This window comes from Lynx canadensis, chromosome F2 (assembly GCF_007474595.2).
Source record: "Lynx canadensis isolate LIC74 chromosome F2, mLynCan4.pri.v2, whole genome shotgun sequence".
NCBI lineage: Eukaryota > Metazoa > Chordata > Mammalia > Carnivora > Felidae > Lynx > Lynx canadensis.
Genome location: NC_044320.2, coordinates 1,059,135 through 1,073,879, shown reverse-complemented (window position 1 = coordinate 1,073,879; position 14,745 = coordinate 1,059,135). Strand labels below are relative to the sequence as shown.

General features: G+C 62.4%; 2 protein-coding genes across 2 annotated transcripts; both read right to left on the bottom strand.

Annotated features, from left to right (window-relative positions):
* Positions 1-3,841: 3,841 nt before the first annotated feature.
* Positions 3,842-9,743, bottom strand: MROH6 (maestro heat like repeat family member 6). Its single transcript, XM_032591912.1, has 14 exons — positions 7,995-9,743; positions 7,726-7,878; positions 7,416-7,570; positions 6,734-6,851; positions 6,425-6,609; positions 6,195-6,332; positions 5,964-6,078; positions 5,720-5,863; positions 5,445-5,618; positions 5,141-5,308; positions 4,786-4,905; positions 4,481-4,583; positions 4,304-4,369; positions 3,842-4,146 (listed from the first exon to the last, which is right to left on the bottom strand). Exons 1-14 carry the CDS (start codon positions 8,238-8,240, stop codon positions 3,908-3,910), a joined length of 2,124 nt encoding a protein of 707 aa, XP_032447803.1. The 5' UTR covers positions 8,241-9,743; the 3' UTR covers positions 3,842-3,907.
* Positions 9,744-10,035: 292 nt separating this feature from the next.
* Positions 10,036-14,264, bottom strand: NAPRT (nicotinate phosphoribosyltransferase). Its single transcript, XM_030304517.1, is given in 17 exon segments — positions 10,036-10,150; positions 10,245-10,352; positions 10,500-10,654; positions 10,732-10,834; positions 10,927-11,007; positions 11,106-11,190; positions 11,506-11,572; positions 11,575-11,645; positions 11,727-11,854; positions 11,856-11,924; positions 12,173-12,288; positions 12,401-12,531; positions 12,789-12,871; positions 12,952-13,079; positions 13,582-13,603; positions 13,605-13,843; positions 14,117-14,264. Coding segments are annotated over 17 exon segments (1,797 nt in total). The 3' UTR covers positions 10,036-10,087.
* Between the last annotated feature and the right edge of the window lie 481 nt (positions 14,265-14,745).

Sequence of the window (14,745 nt, the reverse complement as noted above, 5' to 3'; positions counted from 1 at the left end):
AAAGGTCTCAGATACACAAGCTAACCTTGCATCTTAAAGAGCTGGAAAAAGAACAGCAAATAAAACCAAAAACCAGCAGAAGACAGGAAATAATAAAGATTAGAGCAGAAATCAATGCTATTGAAAACAAACACACAGTAGAACAGATCAATGAAAACCAGGAGCTGGTTCTTTGAAAGAATTAACAAAATTGATAACCCCCCTAGCCAGTTTGATCAAAAAGAAAAAGGACGCAAAGAAATAAAATCAAGAATGGAAGAGGAGAGATCACAACCAACACAGCAGAAATAAAAACAATAATAAGAGAATATTATGAGCAATTATATGCCAATAAAATGGGCAATCTGGAAGAAATGGACAAATTCCTAGAAACATATACACTACCAAAACTGAAACAGGAAGAAATAGAGAATTTGAACAGACCCATAACCAGTAAAGAAGTTGAATCAGTAATCAAAAATCTCCCAAAAAACAAGAGTCCAGGGCCAGATGGCTTTCCAGGGGAATTCTACCAAACATTTAAGAAGAGTTAGCACCTATTCTCTTGAAGCTGTTCCAGAAAATAGAAGTGGAAGGACTACTTCCAAACTCTTTCTATGAGGCCAGCATTACCTTGATTCCAAAACCAGACAAAGACCCCACCAGAAAGGAGAAGGACGGGCCAATTACAATACATTAAAAGAATTATCCACCACGATCAAGTAGGATTTACACCTGGGATGCAGGGCGGGTTCAATATCCGCAAGTCAATCAATGTGACTCATCACATCAATAAAAGAAAGGACAAGAACCACGTGGTCCTCTCAATAGATGCAGACAAAGGATTTGACAAAATAAAGCATCCTTTCTTGACAAAAACCCTCAAGAAAGTATGGATAGAAGGATCATACCTCAAGCTGGTAAAAGCCATATGTGAAAGACCCACCGCTAATACCACCCAAAACTTGGAGCTTTCCCCCTAACGTCAGGAACAAGACAGGGATGCCCACTCTCGCCACTGTTATTCAACATAGTATTGGAAGTCTTAGCCTCAGCAATCAGATAACACAAAGAAATAAAAGGCATCCAAATCGGCCAGGAGAAAGTCAAACTTTCACTTTCCGCCCACGACATGATGCCCTATATGGAAAACCCAAAAGACTCCACCAAAAAACTGCTGTAACTGATCCACAAATTCAGGACAGTTGCAGGATATAAAATTAATGCACAGAAATCGGTTGAATTTCTATACACCAATAATGAAGCAGCAGAAAGAGAAATCAAGGAATTGATCCCATTTACAACTGCACCAGAAAGCATAAAATACTTAGGAATAAGCCTAACCAAAGAGATGAAAAATCTATACACTGAAAACTATAGAAAGCTTGTGAGAGAAATTGAAAAAGACATAAAAAATGGAAAAACATTCCATGCTCATAGATTGGAAGAAGAAATATTATTAAAATGTCGACACTACCCAAAGCAATCTACATATTCATGCAATCCCTATCAAGATAACAGCAGCATTCTTCACGGAGCTAGAACAAACTATCCTAAAATTTGTATGGAGCCACAAAAGACCCCGAATAGCCAAAGCAATCCTGAAAAAGAAAACCAAAGCTGGAGGCATCACAATCCCGGACTTCAAGCTGTACTACAAAGCTGTCATCATCAAGACAGTATGGTACCGGCACAAGAACAGACACTCAGATCAATGGAACAGAATAGAGAACCCCGAGATGGACCCACAAACGTATGGCCAACTAATCTTTGGCAAAGCAGGAAAGAATATCCGATGGAATAAAGACAGTCTCTTCAGCAAGTGGTGCTGGGGAAACTGGACAGCGACATGCAGAAGAATGAACCTGGACCACTTTCTTACACCAGACACAAAAATAAACTCAAAATGGATGAAAGACCCAAACGTAAGACAGGAAGCCATCAAAATCCTCGAGGAGAAAGCAGGCAAAAACCTCTTTGACCTCGGCCGCAGCAACTTCTTACTCAACAGCAGCAGAGGAAAGGGTCTCTATCTAAGGCAGCCTGACCTAGAATGAGGCAAAGCATTCCTAAGCTCATGCTTGTCTGGAAAAGCAAAGGACTGTCCACAGTTGCTTTGAAGTGACGAAAAATACACTAGTTCCAGGGGTGGGCACCTTCCGGCATTCTGAAAAATCACTGATTTCTGTCAAACACTGCAGCCTGAGACCGAGCATCCAAGCATAGGTCACAATTGCACAGAGAGAGAGAGAGAGAGAGAGAGAGAGAGAGAGAGAACCATTGGCTCAGTTATGACCATGTGACATTCAGCATCACCTACTACTTGTATTGCAAGACATCGTTCGCTTGTCAAGTTAAAATTTATTAGAAATGTTTGCTTGTCTTGCGGACACTTGCAGAACAAGTTCCTCGCAACCCAAGGTTTTACGCACTTTAACCGTGTTCTGGCACCTGCGTTGGAGGCTCTGAACAAATACACCAAACCACACATGGCCTTGGCCTGACCCTGCCTGGCCCTAGAAATGCTCTAAAGAGAGACCCCACCTCCTTCCTGCCTGAGCTCCCAAACTCGCTTTTTTTTTCCTTTTAATTTTTTTACTTTAATGTTTATTCATTTTGAGAAAGAGACAGAGCGTAAGACAGGGAGGGGCAGAGAGAGAGAGGGAGACGTAGAATCCGAAGCAGGCTCCAGGCTCTGAGCTGTCAGCACAGAGCCCGATGTGGGGCTCGAACTCACAAACCGCGAGTTCGTGACCTGAGCCGAAGTCAGATGCTCAATTGACTGAGCCACCCAGGCATCCCTCAAACTTGCTCTTTGACTCAAGGTAAGCCCTGAGTCACAAGCCTGGGCCCTGAACCTGGCTGACCCTCATTCCTGGCTACACGCTGCCTTATCTATAACCCCAGCCTGAGCGCAATGCTGGACCAGGCCACGGTCATCAGAACTTCATCCTTGGCTCAGACCCAGTCTCCAGAAAGACGCCAGACTTTTTACATCCACCTGTGTTTATTTTAAACACTTTCCGTAGTGGGTGGACAGGACCCCAAGGGGTCTCCAGTCTGGGGGGACTGCTCCCAGCCCCTCCAAAAGGCTGTGCGAGCCAAGGCCTCTCTGAAGTGGCTAGGTGGAGGGCCTTGAACGGCCCAGAGAGGCTCAGTCACAACAGAGGGGCTGTTTCTCTGCATGTTCGGTCACGCTCTCCTCATTCGAGCCCACACAGGGCACGGGGGGAGCGTCTTGAGGGCTCAGTCTAGTGGGGTGCAGATGTCGGCACCCCACACCTGAGCCCACAGGTATCATCCCAAGCCTGTGGTGTCCCGTGGGGCGGTCAGGAGAACCTCCTGGAGAAGGTTCAGGTGAGGTCTGGCAGGCTAGCAGGGGTGAGGGTGTGGGGATGTGGGGACAGGCCGGTGATGAGTGGACACATGATGGAGGATGATGGGCTGCCGGGCAGGGGTGCCAAGGAAGGCAGGGGAGCCCGAGCCAGGCTGTGGGCAGAGACAGAGACCCGGAGAGCAGGCAGCCTGCCAGGGCACCAGCTCCCCGGGCTGGGCTAGTTTCACAGTGTCCCCAACCAGACCCCAGCTCGGGAGCCCAGGCTGAGGTTGGCAGAGGTGGGGGCACACTCCTGCGCACTTGGAGAGCAACGGGTCTGGCCTGAGTGGGGACGGATTCACCCAAGCTGAAACAGTACTCGGACAGGAGGCGTCTCCATCCCAGCTCACGTGGCCGTCGTGGCCCTGGGCCTGGAGGATTTGTGTGCAGGAGAGGGGGAGGGGGCTTGCTCACAGCATCTGGTACCGGGCCCAGGGGCCCCTGGAGCGGAGCCTCTTCTGCGGATCGCTTCCCCCACCCCCCACCCAGGACGAGCCACAGAGCAGTGCGGTGCCTGCCTCAGACCCAGGTACCCTGCGGGCTGGCTTGGGGTCAGGCACAGCCGGATCCCAAGCAGCCCCAGCGGCCCACGACGCTCCGGGGCTGGAATGGACTGCTCGCGTAGACTGGTGGGGGTCGGTGGGGACCCGTGCGGCGCCAGAGGCCCAGGCGGAGGAGACGCGGGAGGCGCGGCCCCGGCTGTGCGCGGGCCAGCAGCGCCACCTGTTGGGCGGACACCTGAGCCGCGGCGACGACGGCTGGCTCTGGATCATTCTGCAGCTGCCCCAGCTCTGCAGGGACAGGGCGGCTCGGGCAGGGTTGCAAGACTCTCAGAACCGCTAAGTACCCCGGACTCCTGGCCCTCCACCCGTCCATTCCCATCCACTCCGTCCTAGCACCCACAGCCTCTCTAGGACCCCAACCCTGGCCGGCGAGCTGGGTCCTTACCCTGGAACAGGGAGTCCAGCAGGTCCTGGTTGACCCGGCTGGGGCTTGTGTGATGGACGAGGAAGCCTGGACCAAGGCAAACCAGTGAGTGCCGGCCCCAGGCCCCACCAGGGAGGGGCCGGTCCAGCTCCCAGAACTCTGAGTGCAAGAGACAGTGGGACTCCAGTCCTGCCTCACCTAGGAGCACAGCGGCTGCCCAGCGCAAGGGGTCCTGCGGGCTCCGCAGGTAGCCCTGGGTCTGGCTCAGGAAGCTGGGGATGTGACTCGGGTACTGCTGAACCTGGGGACAGACAGGCTTATGGCAGTATGGAGGGGCCAATCCCATATGGAGAGAAGGTGGCAAAGGTGAGCCCAGGAGACGGGGCCCCCTGGCGAGCCCCCAAGGCACGGCATCAGGGCCTGAGGTCTTAGACCTGCCACCACCTTGGCTGGGAGAGTGGCCCTGGGGTACACGGGACCGAGTGGGTGCTCCCCCTACTGACCAGGCAGTGGCAGATGCGGCTTAGGGCCTCAGGGCTGTCGTAGTGGGCCACGGTGACCATCTCCTCCAGCAGGCCCCAACGGAGGGCGTGATCACAGCGGGCCAGGGTCCACTCTGAACTCTAGGACGGGCGAAGGGAGCAGGGGTGGGGGTCAGGGAGAGGCAAGAGGTGGCTGGGGTGTAGCCAGGACGAGGGGTGGAGGAGCCCAGGGCAGGTGGTCCAGGAAAGACCAGGAAGCTAGGAGCCCTTGACACCTGCACCTGACGTCCTTGTAGAACTCTTTGGAGTTGCGCGGGGTGGGGATGCAGAAGGCTGGATGGGGACAGCAGCGGGACAGTCTTGGGGGGCAGCTGACCTCAGCGGCGTCCCTGCTGGGATCTTGCAGGCGCAAGAGCAGCGGCACGAGGCTCTGCAGCACCAGCTTCCGCAGGGGGCCGCGGAGCCCCAGCTGGAGCCCGCCCCGGCCCCGCCGCACCAGCGTCCCGAGAAGTCCAACAGCCGAGGCGCGGACCGAGTCCCGGGCCTGCGTGGGAGGAAGGGGTCAGGGCACACGGGGAACCCAGGCCCAGGGAGAAGGGCGGTCTGGCGGGGGGTCTGGAGAGGCCTGAGGCCGGGCGGGCTGGAGGGGCGAGGAGGCGGCCTGGCGGGGCGGGGCTTACGTCGTCCAGCAGCGGCGGGAGGCGCGGCCCCAGCTCGGCGCTCAGCAGCCGCACGGGCGCCCGAGGCCGCAGCAGGAGCCGCCGCAGCGCGCCCAGCGCGGCGTCCACGAGGCGCGCGTCGCCCTCGCCCAGCGCGCCCAGTAGCGCGGGCAGCAGCTTGCTCACGTGCCGCACCTGCGGGGGAGGGGGGGGGGGCTCGTGGGCGGCCCCTCGCAGGCCCCGCCCAGGCCCCGCCCAGGCCCCGCCCAGGCCCCGCCCGGGGCCCCGGCCTTCACCTTCCCGCGGCTCAGTGCCAGGTGGCCTAGGCCGAGCAGGCCCAGCCAGCGCACCGTGGGCTCGGGGTCGCCCTGCCAGGCGCGGAGCCGCTCCAGGATGACCTCTTCCCGCAGAAGCCCTGCCGTGGGCCGACTCTGCAGCAGCTGAGCGGGGACGCGGGGTCAGCATGCTCGAGGTCCCCAGGCACCGCCCAGAGGCCGGGTCTACGGTCACCCCTCACCGCCCGTGTGGACGCAGGCTCACCCCGGTGAAGAAGGCCATAGCCGTGAGGCGCCGCGTGTCGTCGGCGCTGCGCAGCCGGGGCAACAAGTTCCCGAACAGGCCTCGCAGGTGGTGGTCCGCGTGGGCCACCATGGCACTGGGAATGGGGCGGAAACGGGCGTTCTCCCTCCTCTGGGCGCCTCACCCCGGGAGACGTCTCCGCCCGACCCCCCTCCTGCCCCTGCCTCTTCCCCCCCACCCCCTCCCCAGCACCTGGCCAGCAGCAGGACGCCTTCGAGGTGGGTGTGGGCTCCCACCAGCCTCCTCCAGCCTCCAGCCTGTTCCATGCACGTGACCACCATGCGGCCGCCGTCCCCGGTGAGCAAGGCCTTCAGGGCCTCCACAGCGCAGCTGGAGGTGGGGGCAGGCAGCGAGGGGGGCGGGGGGTGAGGGCCGGGAGGGCACCGGCCCAGGCCTCACTCCGCTCTGGTGTGTGCCCTCACCTGGCGTGGCTGTGTGGCGGCCCTCGGTGCGATGGGGTCCAAGCTTTGGGGGTGTCAGGGGAGGACGCGCGCCGCGCCAGCTGGTGCAGCTGTGTGACCAGCACGAGCAGGAGGTGTGGGTAGAAGCCCCGAGTGGCGCCTACGCAGCCGGACACAGCCAGCATCTCCCCAAGGGCACGAGTGGCCTGCGGGACAAGCAGCCCATCTCAGGCTCTGGTGCAGGGAGCAGGGACCAGGACAAGCGGCTGACGCTCGAGGAACATCATGCATGCGCTGGGCGCCCCCCGGGGCCCCAAGGGAGTCACCTACCGCCAGTGCCTCGGGCTCGGGCCCGGCTCCGCCCTTCAGTGCCCACAGCAGCTGTACCAGCACCTGCCCATTCACGCGCTGGTTTCGGCTCAGGCTGCGCCACAGCTCAGCAGCCACCCTGGGGGTGCGGAGCGCCCGAGACTCGGTCTGATGTGGGGGGTCCCCGGGGCCGGGTGGGAGGTGGCCACTGGGACTCCCGCGTGGGAGAGTAGGTAAACCCCCCGCCCCCCCGACACTCCACCCCCAAATCCCAGAGAAGCAAGATAACCGGCATCGGTGCAGAAATAACCTGCAACCTTGACCGCCTGGCAGGGACCGTTCAGAACCCGGTCGGGCCAGCAACCCCGAAACAGACCCGATAGCGGAGACGATCACTGTGGAGAGTAAAACCAGAGAGAACTTCTCCTGGGGCAGGGTAACCACACAGCCAGGGGCTCCAGGCTTGCTGACCCCACCTTGGAGCTTACCCCCAGGCTGGGCTCCTAGCGTGACCCGGAGGGAGAAGGCAGGCCCCCGAGGTTTGGGGGGAGGGGGGGTAGGTGGAGGGCGGGAGTCACACGGAGGGAACTGAGGCCCCCTCCACAGCCTGCGCCTCCGGGACCAGACTGCTGCCAGCTTGGACGAGGGAAGGAAGCTGCGTGGTGCCTCGGGACGCGGGGCTGGCCTGGGCCAGGCGGCTTACCGGTCCGGGGGCAGCGAGCTGGGCAACAGCGCACACACCACCTCCCGAGCATGCTCCAGGGCCAGCGCACTCAGTACCCGGAGGGCCGCCTGCCGGGGCCTCCCCTCGGCCAGGCTGGGCACCTGTGCCAGCAGCCCGCGCACCAGGGCATACACCTGGCGTGAGGGAGCCCGCGTCAGTGGGAGACTCTCTGGACCCCCCTGGGCAGGTGCCACCGGAAGGGAGCGAGCTTGACAGGCTGCTCACTGGGATCCCCCAACCTGGGGACTCCCCGGCAGGAGCTGGGGGCAGGGAGGGGGTGCTGGCTCACCTGCTCCTCCAGACGCTCCCCCCGGGCCTCCAGGGCTGAGGACAGTGTGAGGGCTGTTGCCTGGGTCCCCGCAAAGCCAGCCTCTTCCAGGCAGGCAGCCGCATACAATGCCAGGTCAGCCAGGGCCCCCTCCTCCCAGGAACTTGGGGGGTCCTAGGGCAGGGTGGGTGGGATGTACGAAGTCCCCTTGCCTCTCCCAATTCTCTTCCCCAGCACCTCCCCAGCCTCCTCCCTGTGGTCCCCTCGGCCCCCTTCCCTTAACCACTCACCTGATAGAGCCCCTTGGGGGCTGGCTCTTGCACCCCGGGCAGAGAGCAGGGCACAGGGCGGGCTGTGGGGATGGCAGTGACACCCGTAGGCTCCGCCTCAGGTTCAAGCTCAGGTTCAGGCTGAGGGTCAGTGGAAGAGGGTCCTGGGGGCTGCCCCTGGTTGGCCCGGATCTCTTCAGCCAGAGCTGTCAGGGTTAGGGCCCCCACGGGGCCCCCCCGAGCCCTGCCCCATACCCCCCAAGCCATGGCTGCCGCACACCCCAAGCTACTCAGCTGGACCCAGCCTACGGCACCTGCCACTGGTTCTCCCCGGAAGTCATGCGCGGGCCTGACCTAGAAGCTGGCCCTGGGCAGACAGGACCCGGGACAGGCGTGGTGGCGCATGCGTGTGAGCTCATGCTCTGTGCGTGTGGGGGGTTGGGGAGCCGCGCCGAGGCAGTCCCCGGGTGTGGCACACAGCAGGGGCTTGTGAAGGGCCCTCCTGCCCTTGCTGCTGGCAGCGAGTAGCCAGCCTGATACCTGGGCGTCTGGGATCTGGCTCAGCCCACCAGGGTCTTGGGGAAGGGATAAGAGCCCTGGCGTGTGGATCTGCAAGGAGAGGGGAAGAAGGGCCCTTTACCCCTGACCTCCAGCCCCTCTGGGCGGGGAGACCTCGTGGAAGTGTGCCCAGCCCTGAAGAAGCCCCAGCAGGGACCAGAAGTCTGGGCCCAATCCTAAGTTAAAGCCTTGCCTGATTCAGCCCTAAAGAAGCAGATGTGTCCAGGCAGGGCCTGGGGTCGGGGACTGGGCTGTCCCCATTGCATTCCCACGGAGCCAGACATCTGGGGGATGAGGATGGTTGGGAGAGCCGTCACCGCCTCCCAGCTCAGGCAACCTCGGGCTGGAGCAGAGGCCGCCTCCCAGGTGCCCTTGCTGGTGACTGCCATTGTTGACGTGGGCCCCCCGGGTCCTGGCGCCTGGGAAGTGCGCATCTGAGAAGTGTTGACCTGTGGGAACCTGGGGCGGGTGTGTTCTGCCACGTGGGTGTTCGTGAGTCTGTCTCTCTCGAAGCCTCATGCTCCCCAGGGCCTCTGCCCTAAATTCTGTCATCCTCACCCAGTGACGTGGGCACTGCCCTAAGCTTAGGGATCCAGAAAAGCCAGTCTGGTCAGATACCTGGAGAGGCGGAAGTGTTCTAGGAAGCACCCCCGGGAAGCCCGCTCCCCTCCACACGCCCTCACCTGCCTTTGCCACCTTGTGCCGGACCAATCAGAGGCGCCCGGCGCCCCTGCCCTACTTCCCCCAGAGCCTAGAACGTCTCTCGTGAGTGGTTTCTCCGGGACGCGAGTTGCCAAAGCTGGCAGAAGCCTGAGCAGCCTCGTGTGCGTGAGGCAAGGCCAGCCCGGCACCCTGAACCTCTTCGCGGGCTCTCCTGTGCACCCCTGAGCCTTTCTCTCTGCAAGGCTGCTGCATCAGCAGCCGGCTCCCCTGGGGCCCAGGCCCTGCTGACCCTGTGACAGATGCCAGGGCCTGGAGAGAGCCGGCTGGGTGCAGCCCGTGAGCCCAGCGTCCCCAGCGGCAGAGTCCTGCAGGCCTGGCCACAGCGGTGGCCTGGGACACCTGCACTTCTTTGGCTTTGGAAGCCGGGGTGCCCTGCTGACCTCTCCGGGGCGGGGACCTTGGTTGGCAGGGGAGTCTGGGGCCGTGCCTGGATACAAGACCCTCTCTCTGGCACCCGTCCCTGCCCTGTGGCTCCCCCTCCCTAGTTGCCTGCAGCAACTCCAACAACTCTTGGGTGGGCACCAAAGCCTCCCTTTTCCCATAGCCTTGTCCCCCCCCCCCCCACAGTCCAGCGTCCCAAGCCCTGGACACTCCCCAGCCTTGGCCTAACTCCTTGCACCCTTCAGACCTCAGCACAGGACAGCCTCCCCACCCTGGCAGAGCCTGGGCCTCCCCTGGGAGCATGACCCCGTGCTCTGACCCCAGACTCCAACCCACCCTTGGAGGCCCTGGGGGTCAAGTGAGTGGCAGGCTGAGTGAAGAAATGACACGGGACAAGTTGTGCAGGACAGTGAGTGACTCATGTTGATTCCAGGCAGTCTCCACCACAGTTCTCATGAGGACCCTCCTGTACTCAGTCGGTCCACCAGGGCCTGTAGCTCATCAGACAGCGCCACCTACAGGGAAAAGAGAGAATGGACGGGTGGCTGTAGGGACAGAGAGCACACAAGGCAAAGGGACAACGATGTGGGGGGGCGGGCATCTATGTACCTGGTACGGCGCGGGCTGTTCCAGCCGCTTGTGCTCAGGGTTCAGGCGACCCAGGGACAGCTGGGCAAAGGCTCTAGATTCAGCCAGAGATGGGAGAGGCCCACACAGCTGCGGGGAGAGGGAAGGGGAGAGGCGAGAGAGGCCCATGAAGCTGGTGCAGGGGGAAGGGAGAGGCTGGGGCAGGGGGCAGGAGCAGGTGCCAGGGCTCAGTTCAGGCTCATCGTGCAGACTGAGGGAGCAGGTAGAGGCAGTTACCTGTCCCTGCTGGATGCAGAGTCTCAGCAGGGGCTCCACGTGGGCAGGCCTCACAACACAGGCTTCCCGGGCCCCTCGAGGCCAGACCCTCAGCTCCTGGCCAGGCTGGGGTGGTGGTTCCTCTGCCAGCTGCAGCACATCCATCAGCAGAGACCCTGTGTGTGCAGCAGGAATAAAGTGGGGGGCCTGGGGACTCGAGGAGGAGGGCCGTGGGGAGTGGGAGGGGCCTCACCATCGGAGCCCAGGAGCCGGAAAGCGGCCTTGCTCCCAGGCAGTGTCTGTTTCTCGGGGTCCTCAGTCAGCTTCATTCGGGGCTGACCTCCCACAGACACCAGCTGCAGAGACAAGTGCATGGGACCATGGGAATCTCCCCCCAAACCCATGACCCCTCTGGCCCACTCCACTGGACCCCAGACCCTGTCTTGACCTTATAGACGCAGCCCAGGGAAGGCTGGCGGGGGCAGGTGACCACAGTCGTGCCGATGCCAATGACGTTCACCTCACTGCCCTGGAGGAGGAGGGACAAGGTGGCACTGAGCTTGGTTGACATCTGCAGGCCCAGAGCCCTCCTAACCACCCCTGCCCCTGCTCCCCACTGCCCGCCACCTCCTGGGCCAGCCGGGCCAGCTCTTCCTCGTCAATGTTGTTGCTGACGGCGATGGGGACTGATTCCAACCAGGGCATCTGGAACCTGTGACGGGTGGACAGCCCTCAGGTGCTCCTGCCTCACCTGGTCATTCTCTATTCTCAGTTACACACCTCCCCCACCCTCCCCACCTGAGAATTTGGCCTCAGCCACATGGGCTCTGCCTTCTGCTTACAAGCCCCTGGGTGAACCACTCCCCCGACCTCTCCCCCCAGAGCCCCGATGTCTCCACTGTGGTAGCCGCCAGATCAGAGCTCCTCAATTTGGGAGGAGCAAATCCCTCCCTCCCTCTGCCCCATCCCAACACTCCTGCCCCCAACAGGGTCTCTCAGCAGGCACAACCCCTCCCAGGGGACTCACTGGGCCGAAACGGTCCTGAAGACCCTACGAATCTCCTGGGCCTGCTGCAGAAGGTCCCCGCTGTCCATCTTATGCCCACGGCTCGGTAGCCCAGCTCCCCCAAGGCTAAGGCTACTGCCAGAAAGTTAGGAAGACCACTCCTGCCAGCAAGATGAGAAGGGTTGGTGGAGGGGCCATAGGTGTTCAGGCAGAGCCCACCCAGGGGGGTGCCTGGGCCTCACCTCTGCACACTGTAGGTGTCCAGCAGGCCCTGGAAGGCCCGGGGGAAAGCCAGGGCATAGGCCACAAAGGCTGCCCGCTCCCCCCGGTGGGGCTCCTGCACCCCTAGCCCCAGATGGGCACACACGCGTTTCCAGCCATGCCTCCACACATGCAGCCAGGTCTACCCTGGGGCCCTGACTGGCAGCTGGAGCCAACATCTATGGAAACGGGTGAGTGAAGGATGGACAACCCTTAGTGGATGAGCAGGGTGAGGACTGGCTCCCCCAGGCTGAGGTCTAAGCAGGGGTAATGCCTGCCGCCATCTGCCAGCTTCTGAGCGCAGGACTGCAGCTACCTGCTAGGGTGGCTCAGATGGGCGGGGCATGGCAGTCCCTCCTTCCCCTGGGCAAGGACTGGCTTCGGGGACTGCCCTCTGGAGGGCAGCGGAGGAGAGAGGGATGCTAACCGGGTCAGGGGGCACCTCAGCGCCCGAAAACGAAGTGACGAAAGAGTGAGCCAAGGTTCCAGCCAGGGGCACGCCCCGCAGCTGTCCCGCGAGCACGTTGCTGCTGCCATCGAAGCCTGCATCAGGGGCCAGGAGGGCGGGGGCGTCAGTCGGGCGTCAGACTTGGCTAGAGGGCTTCTGGCAGGCCTTCTCCTTCCCTGACCCCCGTCTCCCTCCTTGGGCTCTTACCGCCCAGGTAACTGTAGGTGGAGGCCGTAAGACCTCCATCGGGGCCCTGAGCTCGCCGCAGCCCCATCTCCAACAACCGCTTCGTCGGACCCGCGATCAGGCGAAGCCGCGCAGCGTTGGTGGCGATGAGGCTGTGGGGGGCAAAGGAGCAGGGGACCTGCGGTGAGGGTCCAGAAGTCACCGCGAACCCCGGCCCTCTTTGAGGCCCTCCACAGTGGGAGCCGGAAGCCGCTCTCCAGGGTCCTGCGCTCCACCCACAGAGCCTAGGGGCCCCACCCCACCCACGGAGCCACGCCCCTCCCAAAGGCCCGCCCCCCCGGAAGTCGCCGTTCTTTCTCCCGAGGCCCTGCCTTCCCCGGGCTCCTCCGGCCGGCGGGGGCCCCCCCACCTGGCGTAGCTGACGAGGCAGAGAAGTGGCGTCTCCAGCAGTTGCACCACCAGGAGTGGCCCTGACACCTGTAGCAACGGCACCTGCGGGGAGAGTGGTCAGCTGGGCGCCGCCCGGCCCGCTCGGTCCAGCGCCCCTCTGCCCCCGCTCACCCTGCACTCACGCTGGGGAAGGCGAGGGAGCCCTCGGGCAGGGCCCGCACCGTCACACCGGAGCAGTCGAGGGTACGAAGGTGCTCGAAGAATGCGGGATCCGTGTCGGAGGGCAGCACCGAGGCCAGAAACTGCACGTCTGGGGGTGACAGAGGCCCTCGTGGGCTGGAGCCAGCGCAGGCCGTGGGGACTCGTCGGGGCTGGGACCGCGGTAAAGAAAGGGGCCTGTAGGGGGCCTCGGGGGGCCTTTGTTGGGCCATGGAAGACTCTGTCAGGCGAGAGTCTTGTCCGGGACTCATCAGGCCTGGGGCGGGGCGGGGGGAGCTGGCTTAGGTGGCAGGTGGCCTGGAGGGGTCCGGGACTCGCCAGGTCGGGAGTTGGGGGTGGGGTGGGGTGGGAAACTGTCCTGGCGGGGGCGGGTCTATCTAGGTGGCAGGTGTCCTGGGGGTCGTGGGGGCTCGCCTGGCCGGGGTGGGAGTGTCCTGGCAAGGGCGGGTCATCTAGGTAGCAGGTGGCCCTGCGGGTCGAGGGGGGCTCGCTGGGGCCCGAGGAGGTGGGTTGTCCCGGCGGGGACAGCTCATCAAGTGGGGGGCGTCCTGGCGGGGTCGTGAGGGGCCGGCCGGGGAACGGCGGGCTACTACCTGCGTCCCGCAGGCGGAAGGTTTCGCAGGAAGCGCACGCAGTCGCGCAGCCCCGCGGCCAGGGCGAAGGCGCCGCCGAAGGGGCAGCGGCGGAAGTAGAGCTCGAACTCGGCCTGGTCCCGCGCCCGGCCCGCGCGCCAGTAGCCCAGCGCCATGGTGGCTTGGTAGAGGTCGGTGAGCAGCGGCCGGGCCGCCGCGCTCGCCTCGGGGTCCGCTCCGCCGCCATTCCGCCCCCGCGCCCGGACTCTGGCCGCGCCCCCGCCTGGCCCACGTGACGCCGCTCCCCACGCCCGGAGCTTCCCCTCCCCACCCCCCACCCCCAACGCGGAAACGGGTGGGGCGGGTCAGCGGAGGGGGCCCCTCCTCCCCTAGGGGCCTGGTCTGATCTGGGGTTCCCCCACCCCACCCCACCCGCCGGCGGAGGGGTAAGTGGCGGTGTTAACTGCACACCAGCCCAGGCCCAGAGCAGGGCAGCAGGTAGAGGGGATTCTAGAACTTGGCTCCAATTGGGCACGTACGTGGTGCCACACCATACGGCTTAGGAACCAGTGGGGTGCTGACAACAAGGGGGTGAACGGGTAGGCTGCCGGGTCCCCACCATCAAGGGGGCCAGTCCATTCCCCTTGTGGCTCGGCACCCCTGGAGGACAGCAGCTGTGACATGCCACAGCCCACACCATTCATTTCCCCCCAACTGTGAGGACGGTGGTCTCACCAGCCACACTGGCCAGCAGTCCTGGAGAGAAAGCCACTAGTGGCCCAAATACGCCTGTGCAGGACGGTGGGCACGAATTAACCATGGGCCTGTCCAGGGTCCAGGTCTCCAGCGAGGGAGGGAACCCGGCCGCATCTAAGGAAAGCAGCCCAGCTTGTCCCTGGATGTTGGTGGGAGGCCTGGCAGGTTTCACACAGGTCAGACCTGGGGGGCCCATGTAGTCACAGCAGCAGGGCCCAGTCAGCCACTGGGACCTTTGTTCCTGGACAGTTTCAGGCGGACACTTTAGCCCCCATGGAGACAGCTTGGCTGGGAATGGAACCCAGAGAAGGCAGAGTAGAGATGCCTCGGGGGCCTCGGAGGGCCAGCAACCCATACAAGGAAGGAGCCACGCATGCTGTTTCTGCCTCAATAGCTTGAACCGTTCGCGGCACTTGTAAGCGAGGGAGA